The sequence below is a fragment of the Trichoderma breve genome, chromosome 2 (genome assembly GCF_028502605.1).
Source record: "Trichoderma breve strain T069 chromosome 2, whole genome shotgun sequence".
Taxonomy (NCBI): domain Eukaryota; kingdom Fungi; phylum Ascomycota; class Sordariomycetes; order Hypocreales; family Hypocreaceae; genus Trichoderma; species Trichoderma breve.
Genome location: NC_079233.1, coordinates 3,323,319 through 3,341,157, shown reverse-complemented (window position 1 = coordinate 3,341,157; position 17,839 = coordinate 3,323,319). Strand labels below are relative to the sequence as shown.

Sequence of the window (17,839 nt, the reverse complement as noted above, 5' to 3'; positions counted from 1 at the left end):
TAGGCAAACGTCGTTATAGAATAAACAATAAAAGAAAGAACTATGATAATTCATAAGGGCCATGCTCCACAAATGTAAAGCAAGCATATACTAGTAACCTATCTCTTAAGAGACCAAGCCAGCTACGGATGGTAGTGATAGACATTTGAAAGCTTGAAAATCACTCCACAATGGAGATCATTAGGTTACATTGAAATTAGACCTACATGATCAAAATAGTCTGATCTTGCCAGTGGAATCAGCACCCGCGCCTGATGTGGTCGTCTTCCTGCCAGCGCCGGTGTAGTCTGACGCGCCTGTGCCAGTTTGTTGGGTTCCATTTGTGTTATCATTGTTTTGGTGGTTTGGCTGTAGCAGTCGGAAGCCTGCAATATCAGACAAGGACTTGTTCAATGAGTCTGGAATGGATTTGGCAGCAAAGATCGGTCCGACAATCAGAGCGATGAAGACGATGGCGAGAACGAAGTAGAGAATAGCAAAGCGAATGACACGACGGCGCCTGAGTTTTGACTGCTTCATGGAGTAAATGGGAGGACGAATTTGTCGGCTGCGGAAGCGTGTTAGCACAATACGGGGTTACTCAGTCTTTATAGAAGTATTACTTACCTTGGCAGAAGCCAGAAGAGCATCATTGAATGCAACATATCAACCCGAGGAATCAGGATGACGGGGATCATGAAGAACAACAACCAGTGTCCGAGAATAAAATCAGCTGCAAACATGCTGAGTTCTGTAACCTTGGCAAGCCACTCACGGGCAGGCTGTGTGACGGTGTGCCAGCCCATGGAGTACCATTTACCAGTCCAGAAGGCGATGTTGGATCCCTCGCCCTTGAATTCTCGCGTCAAGAACAGCGAAATAATGAGCTTGAACAAGAATCGCTGCATGCATACGACTGCAATCATGCCGGCCATGGTACGGGCAAAGTTGAAGCCTTCGAGCAAAAACAGCACCTCAAAGAAGACCAACATGAAGATGACTGCAAGGGCGTGTGCAATAGCGGCCAGGACACTGCCAAATTTCTTGCAGCACATGCTCAACAGAGGTCCCATGAAACATGCCATGGCAAACATAACCATTAGCACACCAGCGTTGACGGCGACTGGTCCGAAAGCGACGATCAAGATTCGGATGAGAGAGTCGGTAGGCTGAATGGGGGCAGCTGTCTGGCCCTTTGCAACCTTTTGATTGTCCCGCTCCACACCGGTTTGCGCGTTCAAGAAGAGGTATGGGATCAGTGTGAGGACAGCGAGGATGAGTGGTGTCACGATTTCAGTGGCGAAAATATTAGCGATGGCTGCTCTGGGAACATCTCCCGACATCTTGGCTGATGCATCACCCAAATGCTTGCGCTTGTAACCAGTAACTCGGATACGAGACAATCGGCAGAATGAAATCCATGAAGAAGCGTGCGATCGCGAGTTACCACGCGACAGCCAACGAAGATAGTCACGATAATCGATGAAAAAGTCGGTCCATGCAAATTGATGCGGGTTGTACAAGAAAGGAGAGATGGTCAATCCAAGCAAACTGATCCAAAAGTAGGCGAGCGCAGGCTGCCAAGCGGTGACAGTTGCAAACAGAAGCATCATCAACAATCTGGCACCGAAATAGATTGACGGGGCAGCGAATCGAGAGTACAAAACACCAAAGGGAATGCGTGCTGTGGCGAAACCACGACCTGTTCCGATGTATCGAGCACCGCCAAATGAAATGTTCTGTTGCACAGAGTTCGCGTAAATCTGAGTGACGAAGATTTCAAAGAACGGTGAAAGCGACAGGATTTGTTTCAAGAATCGACTGAGGGCCCTCCAGATACCACGCTCAGTCAATTCCTGCACAATCAAAGGAACGAAAGCCAGGAAGAAGACGAAGAAGATTGAGAAAACACAACGTTGGACCCAATCCATCAATGCGTCCGTGTTGGCACAGCCAGTAGGGAACAAAGGATCGGTGATGGGAACGTCTCGGTTGTATCTGCATCTGATCGTCTCGTGTCGAAGAGCGGCGATGTTCATGAGTGTAATCATGAACATTTGAATGGACAGCATAATCAACATGTTGTTGACGTGGAAACCGGCGTGAGCGTAGTAGAATGACAAGAAGCGATCCAGGGGAAGTTGGGTTCCCAGGTAGTGGTACTCTCGAGAAAGAAGCTGCTCGCCCATACCAGTACCGATTTTGGTCGTGAAGTTAAGAACGGAACCAAAACCCAAATCACGACCCTTACCACACTGATAGTATTCGCAGTGCTTGATTCGACCTCCTCGCAACATGGCATTCATACCAGCGAAAATATCTTCGTTCAAGTGCAAACCCTTCTGAGCCTTTGAAACACCACCACGGGTTGTCATGAAAATACCGTTGAGGAAATCAGGGTGACCGTAATGGAGCTTGCCTCCGATTTGAGCCATAGTACGTGCAAACAGAGTACCAAACGTCTGTTCCTTTCCTGCAGCAATATCACCAAGAACACCAATGTTTTCCGAGAAAATGTACTCACGGGCACCAAGAATAGCAACAGGCGCAGGTGAGTTGTTCTTCACACCAGGGGTATAAGGTGATACGTTTTCAGTCTTCATCTCTTCGAACTCGGCGAGCACGCTTCGGATTTTCAGACATTCTTCCAGATAGTTGTCTTGATTGGCATCGATAAGCTGAATATATTCGCCGCGGTAGAAGATGAGCGCGTGGTTTTGGTTGTCGGATTTTCCGTCTCCAAGAATGGGGTTGCCAGAAAGCTGGACACGGAACTTGGGGCGTCGCAGACCATTCTCCATGATTTCAGAGTGTCCGTCAATGAGGGCAGAGTACAGTCTAGGCTCTTCGCCTTCAGCAACGGGAGGCTCCTCATCCAGGTAAGCAATTTGGAGATCAGGGTACGCGCGGAGTAGGAATTCGGCATTTTCCATTTCTTCCTTCTTGAACTTGGAATAACGCTGCATGGCCACACAGATTCTGAACTTGCGGCGGGCCATGCGCTCCAGCTCTCGCTCCAGCTTGTCTGTGTTACCACCGAACATTTGCACGACTTCAGGGTTTTCGACTCTGTACAACAATTTGATAGCACGGCTATAGTTCATAAAACCAGAGATTGTTCGGTACAGTGTTTGGAAGCGTAGCGAAGCCCAAATACGCGTGCGAAGGGTATATTCGGGGGCAGAAGACTTGAATCCGATACAGTAGAATGGAAGATCATCGATTTTGCTCTTGGCCGTGTCTTTCTCATTCTTCTCCTCATCACCGTTCATTTGAGATGTCTCATCAGCCAGGATCTTGGTATCTTTGACGAAGCAGTCCCATTCGTGAGGGTGAAGCTGCTTGAGATACTCCAAAAGCGTGACTCTAGAGTAGGGCTCATCTTCACGAATAATCTCTCTAAGAGAAAGGAGAATCTTTTCACCGTAGTGAGGAATCATGACAGTAAAAGTCGGCATGTTGTCCACTGGCAGCGGCTCCGGAATAGGAGTAGACAGCGATTGAGCGAAGAAAGAAATTCGGCGTTCTGCTTCACTATTGCTAGGGAAGAACTCTGTCTTGAAAGAATGATCTTCTTGAGAAACAAAAAAGGTCGGAGCTCGCAATGTTCTCTTTCCTTCTTGTTCAGACGGAACTTGATGATACAGCAGCTTCTGCACGTGGTCAATGGCGAGAAGATGCTCTCGGTACATGGAGATGACAATAGCATTCCAGACTTGAGAAATGAGGACCTTGGGCTTATATTTAATTTCCATGTCCGTGGTTGCCAAGACTTTAGAATAGATGCGCTTCGGCAGACGAGAGAAGACATTTCGCCAAGGTGTCCAGATCGACGAACCAATGTAGAAGGATCTTGCGATGGAAAAGATTGCAGCGATCAAGACATAGAACAGATATGTATCGAGGAAAAAGAAGAGCAAGTCCGTGAATATCATGAGACCCAGAGTAATCTTAGGTTGGTTCTTGCACAAAACGTTGGCAGCGGTACCAAACAAATTATCGCCCTGACACTGCAGGTGCATGATTGAAAGATATCTCATAGGATCACGGAATGAGAGTGCCAAGAAAACGTATGACTCTCCAAACTTGACTCCGAAAACCGTCAGCCATAGAAAGTATGAGACAGCCATGTCATTGAATGGCAACGTCGCCCAGGCAGCCGTGAATGTTTGGCTAGCCACGTATCGTCGAGAGTTGGAGATCAAATAGCTACCAAACAAGCCACCAAGAGGCATAACGGCAAAGAACAGGAAAGTGAAGATGGCAATGATGAAATGCACGATTCCAAGGGCATGATCAATTGTCGAGTTTGGATTCTTGTCGGCAAACATGAAAACTTTAACACCAGGGGCAATGTTGAGAATGAGCATGAAGAGGAGGAAGAAGAGCCGCTTGGTAAGATGTTGCGCGCCGGCCCATCTTCTGGGAACATAGGCCCATTCTGCCAAGGTTGCAAGAACTTGAATCAGAGACGCGATGGCACCGCCGAAACCAACAATAGAAAATTGTTTGGCAGCGGAAGGTGACTGGTTGACCTGCTGTTCGTAATCCTTCACCAGCAGAGTGGGGGCGTTGTGGGCAGTATAGAACCAGAACATTGTGAGATGGATAATCCAGATACGGTTGAAATTGGTCAGAAGATGGAACCAAGAACGAGATTCTCTGTAGGTCTTGAAGAAGCACTTCTTCCAATTGACATCCTTCAACTTCAAGTAACGCTCGGCAGGAGGAACATCGACGAGCTTGCTCTTGTCCTGGAGAACAATGCGCTCGATTCCTTCAGGGTACCAGAAAAGTTGGTTGCAGTCGTCGTAACCAATAATGTGCTTGTGATCTCGCTCACGTCTGACGTAAACACCGTCGAGGATTTCGTAGCCTTGATCTCGGCAATACTGGTAGAGAGGCGTGATGATGTTGTTGAGGAACGTGAATTCATCCACGGGCTCAACGAGCGCCTGGCATGCTGGAGAAAGAAGATAATCATGCGCACACTTGAAAATGAAGCAGAGCAACTCTGGCATGAATCGAACTTGGTTCGCCTCTCCCCAGCAAAGCAAGTAGAGGGCGATTTGACGAACTCGATCATGCTGGGACATGCGGTTCATGCGGGTTTTCCAGCGGTACTCGGCAGCCTCAAGACTGTCATCACCTTCAAGGTCTTGCAGCATTTCCGCCTCGTTGGTAGGATCCTCCTGCTTTCCCTTCTTCTTGTTCTTCGCCTTGCGCTTCAAGCCCTTGGCAGTGGCATTGGCGAAACCGACAGAGTCGTCCAGATCCAGATGAGCGGCGAAGTACCACTTGCGATAATTGGCATTGTCACCACCAATGTAATCGCTGTGCAGTGATAGAAGGGCTTGGTTGGGCGTCATTCGAGAGGCCCTGGAGTCCAGCAGGGTCATGAAGTGGTCATACATGTTGCGCATGCTGTCTCTCTGGAATCCGAATTTAGAAGTCAGATCCATAAAGATGTCCTCAATCTCCTCTTTGGACAGAGGGATTTGGGCATCTGAAGTCCAGGCTGGATAGGGCTCGCGGGAGCGTTGTCCGGCTGGCAAGACGTTACCATAGTCCATGCCGTAGTTGGGTGTTGACGCGCCCGATGATCGATTACCGCCATAAGAAACTTGGGAGGATGGAGGTCTGTACCCTCGGTTGCTAGACTGAGGGTCGCCATAACTGTCATATCGCTCGTCTCCACGACCGTAGTAATCCATCTCAGCTGCCCTAGCCATGTCGGACCTCATTGTAAAATCACTGAAGGTCTCAGAATCCTCTTCAGATCCTTGGCGATGGCCTTGGTTGTAGTTTTGGTCGTAGTAGCCTCCATGATTTTGGTACTCGTCATGGTATTGATCATCGCCATCATAATACCCGCCGTCGTGATGGTACGGATTGTTGGGATCCGCATTGTAATATCCTCTGTGCTTCCCGGTTAGCTTTGTTCATCACCCAAGAAATCGCGTCTGGGGATCGTACGATTCATCATAGTAACCGTCTCCTCCGTGGTTACCGCCCTGGCCTCCACCATGGGCATCGTAATTGTTGTCATAGTACTGATCATCCTGATAGTATGAATCGGTTTGGTTATTTTGCTGGTGGCCGTCGTACCCGTCGTGGTGGCCGCCGCCACCGCCGCCAGGATACCCCGACATGTTGAGAAAAGGTTATCTGTGAGAAAGGTCAGGTCAGCATTGATTGATGCTTTAGCGGTTGATCCGGCAAAAGATTCGCCAATCGCACAGCATGCTGCTCATTGTAATGGCAATTCGTACCTAGAAGTTGGAGTGCATGAATGGACTGAGAAGTAAACCCAGAATATAATGAACGAAAGGGGACAGCGGGCGGTAGCTCGCACGAACAGAGTCCCGGCTGTGTGACCTTGGAAATGAGGAGAAAGCGCTTGGCTGCAATTCAATGTATTGTTTCAATACACAAGAGGCGATATGCGACGTGCGTGAAAAGCACAGAGTCAAGAATGGAAAGACGAAAGTCACAGCAACAACCAAACAGTAACGAGAGACGTAAGGCACTATTGTGAGAGCAAGAAAGATGGATGGCCCGTCAGAACGAAAGACTGAGACTGCCAAGAACAAGCAAACTTGGTGGAAAACAGGAAACTTCAAAAGGATGCAAGATCACGTGGAGGAGGCCTGAGCTGCGACTTAAGGGGGCGTAACTCCCCCTTTCCCATCCAGACGGAGTGCGGAACGGAGGTTCTGCGTATCAGCTCTGCAAAGGACAGGTGGGGAGGGCTAGGAAAGGGGGGAGACGGGAACAGGCAAGCACACCACAAGCTTGTTGCTTGCACTGGCACACGGAGTACTTGCAACCGTGCCTGTCACTGTACTCGCTACCTGTGCGTGCATGTAGGTGTGGGCCATGGTGGGAGTGCAGGTACCTCGCGGGCGACGGGACAGCCGGACACAGCCCAAGGCGGGAGCCAGTCAACACGACGTTAACACCAGGCCCAGCCCGGCTGAACTCCCCCAAGTGGCCAATAGGCCCCGGTACGATACGCTCAGGAATCCAGTATTAAGGACCAGCTGCCCTTCTCGTCGACAGCATTCCCCTTAGCACAGCCCCTTCTTTGGCCGCCCATTGTTGAGAGGACGGATTGGCTCAGGGGGGTCCGGAGTCACCATCGGAAATATACTAGATGCAAGGAACGCAAGGTATTGGGTGGATATGGCAGAGGCCGTGCGCGCCACTCTTACACGCACCGTCGCGTCTTGAAGCAGCCAATGGGTGCATAAAGTGACGGAAGCGGAACGCAAATGCAATACGCGTCCAGGCGTCATACACATGTCAACAACAATGTACTAGTGCTAGTGTAGCAACCGCACAGCTGCCACCATGGAGTGGCACTAACGTATCAGCCTTGGTGCTTTGGAGCTTGGTGGAGCTGCACCACTGCAGTGGGCAAATCTGTGCTTTGCTATTTTTGCTTTGCTCTGCTCATCTCTGGCAGCAGCCGGGAACCAACCTTGAAAACGAACCATTCAATTTAACTGCTTTGTAAGACTTAGATATCAACATTCATATCAAAGGCATCTTCGGATCATTATTTTGTCATCACGCGTTAGTACGAGTATATCATCCTGCAACTCCGACGATTCCAGGCACCTTGGCAGAATTCTACTATCTGCTAATGTCCACTGCGGAGTTTTGAAACAACAGACCTAAGGAGCTTTGTGGAGGCACCTCACATTTTTTGGCGCATCCTCTCAGGCACAGGTGGAACAAGTGCGATGTGCCGTATTTACACGCGAGAGTTTGCTGGGCGCCATCTTAGTTTCTTAGTCAGCACTGTAATTGGACGGGGAAATGTTTTTGCGACCGCCGTTCCATTTCTCGGTACCTTGGTACCTGTATTGATGCATCGCGAGGCTTTCGCATTGTTATCGCGGTTTTCACGATCAGAGCCTTCTGGGGCGTCAATGTAGACGGCAACTGCTTCCCCTGAGAGATCCCGTGCTACTCGCCCAAGAGAATTCTTCCACGCCTCAGTGTAAACACGGTTGTAATTGAAAATGGAGCAAGAGCACCCCAAGGATGTCGTCGATGGCGACGTCGACATGAAGGAAAGCCCCGACGAATCTAGTGTAGACATGGAAGGCAACCCAGGGCAAGACGAGCCTCACGACTTATTCCAACTGATCCATGACCTTTCGAAGTATCTATGTAGCGTCGAAGAAAAGTAAGTCGTCTTGTACGCAGGAATTGCTTGCGACGCGTGCCGATTCTAACAAATTTCAGCGGCGAAGAGCTTGCCGCTGGGTTTCAGCGCATTCCCAACAGACGCCTTTTACCCGATTACTTTGACATCATTGCCGAACCTATTGCCTTCAGTACCGTCCGAGTATGTTTTTCTACAGCTTGCCGATTGTCTAGCGGCGGCATTGTTAACGCAATGACAGAGCAAAATCCAAAAGAAGCAGTACACTGCCTTCGCCGAGTTCGTCAAAGACGTCGCGCAAATATGCCACAACGCACAAGTCTACAATCGCCCTTCAGCGCCTATATTCGGTGCTGCTGAACGACTTCGAGAGATCTTGCAGGAGGAGCTCAAGAAACTCGTTGATAGTGGCGACATTACAGCCGATGATGCGCGTCTGCCAGACTTGGGAGAGCTGCCTCCTGTCGAAGAATCGCCTTCACAGCAGTCCGAGGATGAAGACGAAGAGGAAGGAACCAGAGGGCGAAACAACGAGGATGACGACGAGGACGATGAGGACGAGGAAGAGGAGGAAACCGATGAAGACTCCGACGACGAAGACTACAAAGGGCGGCGGGGACGACGCTATACGTCCGATCGAGGAAGCCGCAGTAATGACAAAGATGCGAGGTTCCAACAGAAAAGAGGCCGCCCACCAATGGTCCTTACTCCGACAGAAGCCAGAATATTCTCGCTCCTCAAGGAGCTTAGGAAAATCAAGGATGCAGAGGGAAACGCACTCGCTGCGCCTTTCGAGAGGCTACCGGACAAAACGATTGTTCCAGACTACTACCAAATAATCACAAACCCCGTCGCATTAGACAATATCAAGAAGAAGACGAAGCGAAAGAAGTATCAAACAGTCGACCAGGCGCTATCAGACCTTGAGCTCATGTTTGAGAATGCCAAGGCGTATAATGAGGATGATAGCCCAGTGTACGAAGCTGCTGTGAAACTACAGCAGCAAGCCCGGGTACTGGCAGAACAAGAAAAGCTCAAACCAGATGACGATTTCCGTGACGAGGATGGCAAACTCCCTCTAGCAAGCATCGAATACAGCGGAGAAACTTGGAGAGTTGGTAAGTATACTGCCCCTGCTTATGTACTCCCGTTCCTTTCTTCTTGTTCTTCTTTTTTTTCTTAGTTGACTCACGTTTGGCTTACTTGTGGCATCAAACAGGTGACTGGGTGCATATTCGTAACCCCAACGACTTAGCAAAGCCAATTGTTGCTCAAATATTCCGCACATGGCAAGATCGTGCTGGCCAGAAATGGATTAATGCCTGTTGGTACTACAGGCCAGAGCAAACAGTTCATCGTTTCGAGAAACACTTTTATGTACACGAGGTTGTCAAGACAGGCCAATACCGCGACCATCCGATTGCAGACGTTATCGACCGCTGCTACGTAATGTTCGTCACTCGGTTCAACAAGGGACGTCCCAGGGGGCTTGCGCCAGATAAGGATGTCTACGTATGCGAGTCTCGGTACAACGAAGAGAAGTTCCACTTCAACAAAATCAAGACGTGGGCCAGTTGTGTCCCTGACGAGGTGCGGGACAAAGATTACGAGATGGATTTGTTTGATGTTCCTCGTCCAATGAAGAAGATACCCAGTCCAATCAAACACCTCTTGCGAGACGATGCCAAAGAAACAGATGAGCTCCCACGACCTACTTGGGGAAGCCCAAATGCTCCTCCCATCATCGGCGCCGTCCATCGTCGACCGCCAGGACCAAATGTTAGTTGTTGCATCTTTCCTTGTATTTCATCGTATTTTGATTTGTTTAATTTCCGTCCGAGATAATTGGCCCTTGAACGCTTTAGACATCCAACTGACCCGAATGTACCTACCTTAGGACTCACCCCCTCCAGATGCCATGATGCCCGCAATGCCTGCCGCTTCCAAGATGCCTGCAGAACCAGCTCAGCGCCTTCCCATAAATCCTGGAGTTAGAGATGCGGCAAGCGAGGCGACAAGGAACGGAGCCATCCCTTACGGCATGGCTGGTGCAGTGCCACCTCCCAACCAGTATTACGGACACGTTACACCACATTTCCAGCCAGTGCCTCCAAACGCCGGATCTATACCACAAACGCCAGTTCCCCTACCTCATCCACCGCAACAGACGCCTCCTTCTCATATGCCGATGCGAACAATGCAGTACCAATATCAACCTCAACCTCATCAGCAGCCTGCCTACATGCAAAATTACAACGGCTATGCTCCATCGCCGCAAATGCCCATGCATCATCAACCAGTGCCCAGCCCTCGGGCAACAGGGTATATGCAAGGTCACACTGCGGCAGTGCCCAGGCCGCCGGGGATGGGGACCCCTGGTGTTGCTCAGCCACATGCGAATATGTACAATCCGCCGCGGCCCCCCGAGGTGTACACATTGCCGGACAACATGAATGAGTATTTACCAGAAGCGGTGCGACGGGAGTTTCAACACGATGAATCTGGCAGAGTACTGTTCTTTTCAGCTGCTCCTCTTGATCGTTCATGCAATGGCCTTTCACCGCTGAGCTCAGGGCTTGGACATAGTGCCAAATACCTTGCTGGACGGAGCAAGTGGCTAGCTGAACGCGAAAAGAAGCGAAAAGATAGAGACGAGCTGTTGAGTGGGCTACGAGAAAAGCTACAGCGCACAGAACTACAACCTGACGAATCCCCGATCATCTCACAAGCCGCTCATTCAATGGAACTATACTTTCAGCACCTTGGCCAAGACACTGAGCGTCTAAAAGAGGACGTCGGGCTGTAGCTTTAGATTGGACCTATCCATAAAAAGGATCAATGCGTAATCATACCTTTAGTCTGCTATATCTTACACAAGGCGAATATCGGACGGCTGGTGTTTTGGAGTATCTTGGCCATACTGGGATAGTATGCCCCCATACAAGGAGGGAATACGGACTCGAAAATTCGAACGATGAATGATTTGGCGGGCAACGAGTTGGGACTCACACAGTGAATTGTATCAAGACGATGAGAACTGTAATTTGGCAAGCAATTTTAATTTAATTAAAGGCATGTCGCCATTTGGGCGCATTACACTGCCACAGACCATTTCCCAGTCGCATGCTATGCTATTTATATCATTTTATTAAAACTGCGCCTCCAACCTTTTGCCAGCCAGGATATTCTGCAGATTCAATCTCATGCTCCACCGGATGGACTCTGTCTCGCCCTTTTCACGGACACTGCCATCCCCCCCAACATTCTGTATGTCGCTGCCGGAGGCCACCAATCCCTTTGCTTTGTGGTGGAACATGATGGTGGGATTGACGCTGATGCACTTCATGTTGAGTGCGCTGCTTTGATTCCTGCCCAGCCCGTACATGGCATCTCTGCAAAGCTGTGCTAGTGAATTGTCGAACGCCATGTGCAGACCATCCACACTCAGGCCGTAGAGGATTTTCCTCGCTCCTCTTTGAGAGACGGCGTACGCAAAGGTGCAAATAGGCGCCGCAGACATGTGGACGATCCTCGTCTGCGGCTGGTATTGAGACCAGTCCACAAGCTGTGACACTTGGTTGTATGGCGGGACGGTCTCGTCGTCTTGGATGAAGTACTTGGCTGACATTTGTTCTATACTCTCCGACGGCAACCCAGCGTTCTCCTCCAGGGTCTCTGGGAAAGGTTCACCACAGTGGCCTAGCCATAGGACATCCCAGTCATCTCCATATGGGGAATGAGGCAGCTCTGAGGGCTCGTGGAGAATCTGACGAGCCCCGCGCGCAACGTTGCGGAGCTGAGACTTGAGATGGATGTCCCAATCCATATCGTCCTCCATGATAAGGGCTGATCCAGTCTCCTGCTCGACAACTCTACACTACGTATTAGACAAGGCAAAAATCAAGGTGGTGTATTTTGAGGGGCTTACTGTCGAATTGCATTCATATGGCCCCTCCAGCTTCCAAGAAAGTTGTCTTGTACTGCAGAGGGATCGATTCCATACGGTACGGCTTTGCTCGGGATGCTAGATGGCTTAACGCCGTCAACCCATTCGATGTCAAAGCCACTCAGTGATGCCATGAGTTCCAACGCATCTCGTTTATCTGACCGCTCAGGTAATCCAATAGCAATGACTTTTTCAAACCCCAGCGTCTTATTAATCACCCGTTCAAGGTCCAATTGAATGGATTGTGTCGGTTCAGGGTCTTCATTTTCGGTGCCAACTATCGATTGGGTATATCTGCCCATTTTCTCAACGGGGACGCTTTTGATGACGATCCTATTGGAGGCGAAGAAGAACTCGTCGATAGCAATGAGGGTAACAATATAAGCGATGACAACTACTGGTGCCAGAGCCAGTAGACGAAGGCGAGGGCGGATGCCGGATAAGCATGCTGAAGCATTCATTCTGCACAGTATTTCTTTCTTGTGAGTGCTTCAATGTGGTGTTGGCTCATGTGGAAGCAAGCCGGAATGCTAGAGAATGTCGCACCACCTTCAAGACTGTTTGAGGTGTTGTTCCAGACAGAGGATGGAATGGCAAGAGGAGGCTGACATGGCATGGTAATGTTTCTCTTCAGGGTAGAGCTGGGGAGAGTCTTATTGTGGAGGTTGGTGCTCCCTTCGTACCGTGGCTCCGTTTGCGTGTTGGTGTGGGTTGATCCTTATCGAAGGGTTGCGACATTCTTAAGGGATGGCCAGAGGTGGTGTCCTCGCACATGGATATTCACTTGGCGAGATCACCATTTGCGGCCATTCTACGATGAGATGATTGCCTCTTTTTGGTGGCCAGAATAATTGAATTCATAAATCCCAGGTCATCATCACCTTACAAACGCGCTTTGAAATACCGAGGCATGACCTTTTGGTAGCCGAAAGCATCTCCAGGTCGCGTACAGAGTACTCCGTGATCTGTTTGCCCTTGGTCAACGCGAACCGCTTAGCACGGATCCGGCTCAAGGATGCATTCAAGGGATAGGCAAAATACCAAGTCAGATTTAAAATACAGGTCACAATCCTTAAACTACTCAGTGCCGTGTAGAGCGGTCGCTGTGGGGTATCTTTTCCCTACACGGTAAGCACTTCCATCTGCCAGATCTACCCTGAGATTCCCGTCCATTATACACATCTTCTTTTGGCCTAGAGTTATCATCTCAGGTACCATATCCCCTAGAGCAGCGTATATCTGCCTATCTTCCAGTGCATCTCTGTTTCCTTCATGACATTCTCTTTTTCCCTAAATGACATGTGCTCTATTGTAAGCCTACAGTGGGTATGTCTTTTGCAATCCTGGTCATTGTGTGTCTATTGCTTGGCAACCTTAATTTGCAAAGTCGATCCCCCACATGGCTTAGGCCATGTTTGGTGCGCGACATGAGTGGTGTGGAGCAAGCTGCGATATCACAAGGTACAATACTACCCTGGACTGACGACAATAGTAGTAATACCTCATCACTTATCAGTCTGAAGACGCGATATAATACCAGTGAAATACTTAATATGGTGCCTGTATTTTTATGGTTTACATGTACCTTACTGTTGTCACTTGATCTCTCGTAGAATCTGCCATAGAGAGTACTAGAAACACGGGGATTTAGTTGATAGACTTGGATGACTTTCATTTAAATACATCATAGATTTTGTGCATAGGTATCTATTTACCTTACCCGGGTAGGCATGTTACATACCTTACTTAATTTCTTTGTAGGCCCAGTGGAACCTGCTATTTACCAGCTAGTATTTACCTGCTTGATACACACGATTTAATTCACTTTGATGGAAATTGAAAGTGCCAAAGTGCCACCTCCAATCCACCCACTTGCAGCTGAAGTGCGCTTACATAACAGCCGATCCAAAGCCAGATTGGTGGGATAGCAGGGCGGATGTAATACTCCGCAGAATAGACCGGCTGCTTAATACGTGCAGAGATATGCCGTAATAGCACCACACCCAGGCCCAGCATTTTCCACTGCAAGTCACATCGCTGAATCATTCGACGAGTTACATAAATGTCGGTGGTTAGGATTTGCCAAAACCCCAGCTTCTCAGCAGCTGACGTGCCTTTTGCGCCTCCTTCACTCTCTCACAGCGCACTCGCCAAGGGTCGCTTGATCCTCCACCGAACCGACATAACGGCTGTCGCATCTTTATTTACCTACGATTAACGGGCAGCGGTCGCGCACTGCACAGAGATTCGCATAAAATTCACGACGACTACAGAGAGCCATATCAGCATCATCTACCACACTCCAGGCCTCGCACACAGCGCCTCAAGCAACTTCCAGGCGACTTCTCCAACACCCCGAGTCTCGTTTCTGCGCCTCACCCCGCGCAACCACGCATGCTGACTGACGGTCCTACCCCAACTCCAACTGTCAACGAATCGACGGCAAAGTGAAGACTGAAGACTGGGACAAAGTATTCGCCCATCCACAAACAACACCCTCTGTCCGATCCCCCGACGCCGACGATTAGCGACACTCTGGCATCTGGTCAGATGCTGCCGCCATGGAAGGCTTCTACCAGACAAACCCAGAGCTGGACAACCAGCTTTCACATCCATCCGAGGACCAGCAACCAGGCCACCTCCAACCCAATGTCTTAGCCATGCAGGATGCCTCGCTTCCGCCCCAACTTCAGCAACAGCTGCAGCAGCCACCACCAACACTACCCAACCACATGATTTCCAACCAGACAGTAATTCCGGGCAGCCAAATGGATGGCGTGATGCGCGAGGGACACAGCGATATGCAAAGACGAAGAAGCATGCCCCAGGCCTACGGCACCGCCCTTGCGTCCACCTCGCAGGTTCCTCCAGCTCGACGCATGTCAACTATCGGCCCTCCCAGAGACATGATGGGATTTGATACTGGGGCAGCTGGCTTCAGCAGCTACCAGTTTAACCCGGAAATGCCACACCCCTTCGGCGTGCAAGATCAGATGGGCAGCTACGTGACAGATGCTGGGAGTTTTTCAGGCATCCCCCAGGATATCATGGGCACTATGATGCCGTCTCAGTTTGCGAGCATGGACATGGGCGGGATAACGGCCGAGCCTTCTGCCATAGATCTATTCCCTGGCACAAGTGCCTCGGCACCGGACCTTACTGCTTCGACAATTGCTAGCCAGCTGGATACCAGTCAACTCGCGCCCGGTGGCGATGGCTTTGTCTTGGCGGGTAACCCTACCGGCGGATCGCTAGGAAGACGCTCAAACAGCGGTCACAAAGGCATGGCGATGGTTCATGATGAGAACATGATAAATGCCCCCCCTCCACCATTCGCACCCCTCAACGCCAGTCCTTCTCATCTTGATATCGAACCTGACATGACGGGATTTGGAGCAGCCATGTCTTCCTCTCTCCCTGGGCCAGTAGCGATCGTTCCAGCGCAGCAAAGCAGTGTCTCGATGAATATGGCTCAGCCAGGCTCCGCTAGCCCTGCAACTCCGATGCAGGCTTCAACCCCCAGGGATCAGTCCAAAGAAAAGACTATTTACTCTAAGAGTGGTTTCGACATGTTGAAAGCCCTTTGGCTAGTCGCGACTCGGAAAAATCCTAAAATCCACCTTGGCGCCGTCGATATGTCCTGTGCCTTTGTCGTTTGTGATGTCACGATGAATGATTGCCCTATAATTTATGTATCTGATAATTTCCAGAATCTGACTGGGTACAGCCGCCATGAGATCATCGGACAAAACTGTCGCTTCCTTCAAGCACCCGATGGGAAAGTCGAAGCTGGCTCAAAACGAGAATTTGTTGATGACGGAGCAGTGTTTAATCTCAAAAGGATGATCCAGGAGGGCCGTGAGGTGCAGCAAAGCTTAATCAACTATCGAAAGGGAGGAAAGCCTTTCCTCAACCTCTTGACCATGATACCTATACCATGGGATACCGATGAGATCAGATACTTTATTGGATTCCAAATCGATCTTGTTGAATGCCCCGATGCCATCTCTGGCCAGGAACTGGGCGGCGTTACAGTCAACTATAAACACAGCGACATTGGCCAATATATATGGACTCCGCCGGTGCCGAACCAGTTGGAGTCTGACAACGGACAGACGCTCGGTGTGGATGACGTCTCTACGCTCCTACAGCAGTTCAACCCGAACGGGCTCGTATCGGATTGGCATAAGTCGTCCTGGGACAAGATGCTTCTCGAGAATACTGATGATGTGGTTCACGTCATATCACTCAAGGGCCTCTTTCTCTATCTATCGCCTTCCTGCAAACGTGTTCTCGAGTACGATGCCGCTGACCTAGTTGGTAACCCCTTGTCTTCGGTTTGCCATCCTTCGGACATTGTTCCAGTGACACGGGAGCTGAAAGACGCAACGACTGGCAGCCAAGTCAACATTGTTTTCAGGATACGGCGGAAGCAGAGTGGATATACTTGGTTCGAAAGCCACGGATCATTATTCGTCGACCAAGGCAGAGGACGTAAATGCATCATCCTAGTCGGCAGAAAGCGGCCTGTGTTTGCCCTAGGTAGGCGCACTCTCGAAGCGAACGGTGGCATTGGAGATAGCGAGCTCTGGAGCAAATTGTCCACATCTGGAATGTTTCTTTCGGTTTCGGCAAATATCAGGTCCCTTTTAGACTTACAGCCCGAGTCACTGGTTGGAACAAGCATTCAGGAGCTGATGCGAAAAGAATCACGAGCCGAGTTTGGGCGTACGATTGAAAAGGCTAGGAAGGGGAAAATATCTACTTGCAAGCATGAAATGCTCAACCGGCGCGGACAAGGACTCCAGGCCCAAACGACTCTATACCCTGGGGACGCCTCTGAAGGCCAAAAACCGTCCTTCGTCCTAGCTCAAACGAAGCTATTGAAAGCATCATCCCGCCACGTTCCATCGACTCTGACCGCAAGCAACGCATTATATGGCACCAGCTCTTTAAGGGCTGATATGCACAACCAGGGAACCCCCCATGGTGGCCAGATTCTTCAGCCAGCAGTTGGAGCGCTTGCCCCAGGGTCACAAGACGCAGCTCTGGCGTCTGACGACAACATCTTTGATGAACTTAGAACAACGAAATGCTCAAGCTGGCAGTTTGAGCTGCGGCAGATGGAGAAGATCAATCGGATTTTAGCAGAGGAACTGGGCGGCTTACTGTCGAACAAGAAAAAACGCAAGAGAAGAAAGGGAGTTGGGAATGTAGTTCGTGATTGTGCCAATTGCCATACCCGCAACACTCCAGAATGGAGAAGGGGGCCAAGTGGACAGCGAGACCTGTGTAATAGCTGTGGCTTACGCTGGGCTAAACAGGTGAGAAAGAGTGGCCTTCTTCAACTTGATATAGTAGTTTCATTAACATGTGCAACTAGACGGGACGAGTCTCCCCACGCAATTCTACGCGAGGGGGCCCCAGCGCGAATACTGACTCTCAGAGTAAGAAGTCAACATCTCCAATACATTCTTCGCCGCTACATAGGAGTGAAACACCAAACCAAACACAGAGCAACGGCGAAGGCAACCCAGATCCAGCGCAGCTTGCGAATAAAATAGCTGCGGCGACCGCTGGCTTGAGCTCAGGGGCGGGACAACACCCTCCTTCCACTATGCCGCCTCCGAGTCAATCATCTCTAGCTACTGGTGCTATTAGCTCGGGAATGGCGTCGATACGGGAAGAGCGCGAAAATAGCCAAACATGAGCAGCTATCTGAGTTCATCTCGCTGATT

At 50.0% G+C, this 17,839-nt stretch overlaps 4 protein-coding genes across 4 annotated transcripts; 2 read left to right on the top strand and 2 right to left on the bottom strand.

Moving 5' to 3' along the window:
• Positions 1 to 210: 210 nt before the first annotated feature.
• On the bottom strand, positions 211 to 6,131 carry T069G_03218 (1,3-beta-glucan synthase component domain-containing protein; the record flags this gene model as incomplete). The annotated part of the gene is made up of 5 exons (XM_056170428.1): positions 211 to 547; positions 607 to 4,152; positions 4,198 to 5,655; positions 5,719 to 5,898; positions 5,956 to 6,131. 5 exons carry the CDS (start codon positions 6,129 to 6,131, stop codon positions 211 to 213), a joined length of 5,697 nt encoding a protein of 1,898 aa, XP_056031320.1.
• A 1,878-nt stretch (positions 6,132 to 8,009) lies between these two features.
• On the top strand, positions 8,010 to 10,961 carry T069G_03217 (bromodomain-containing protein; the record flags this gene model as incomplete). Its single annotated transcript, XM_056170427.1, has 7 exons — positions 8,010 to 8,176; positions 8,236 to 8,338; positions 8,397 to 9,273; positions 9,375 to 9,934; positions 10,053 to 10,259; positions 10,323 to 10,469; positions 10,545 to 10,961. The coding sequence occupies 7 exons, from the start codon at positions 8,010 to 8,012 to the stop codon at positions 10,959 to 10,961; spliced, it is 2,478 nt and encodes an 825-aa protein (XP_056031319.1).
• A 342-nt stretch (positions 10,962 to 11,303) lies between these two features.
• On the bottom strand, positions 11,304 to 12,562 carry T069G_03216 (uncharacterized protein; the record flags this gene model as incomplete). The annotated part of the gene is made up of 2 exons (XM_056170426.1): positions 11,304 to 12,027; positions 12,084 to 12,562. 2 exons carry the CDS (start codon positions 12,560 to 12,562, stop codon positions 11,304 to 11,306), a joined length of 1,203 nt encoding a protein of 400 aa, XP_056031318.1.
• Positions 12,563 to 14,662: 2,100 nt separating this feature from the next.
• T069G_03215 (PAS domain-containing protein) lies at positions 14,663 to 17,811 on the top strand (the record flags this gene model as incomplete). Its single annotated transcript, XM_056170425.1, has 2 exons — positions 14,663 to 17,425; positions 17,485 to 17,811. The coding sequence occupies 2 exons, from the start codon at positions 14,663 to 14,665 to the stop codon at positions 17,809 to 17,811; spliced, it is 3,090 nt and encodes a 1,029-aa protein (XP_056031317.1).
• Between the last annotated feature and the right edge of the window lie 28 nt (positions 17,812 to 17,839).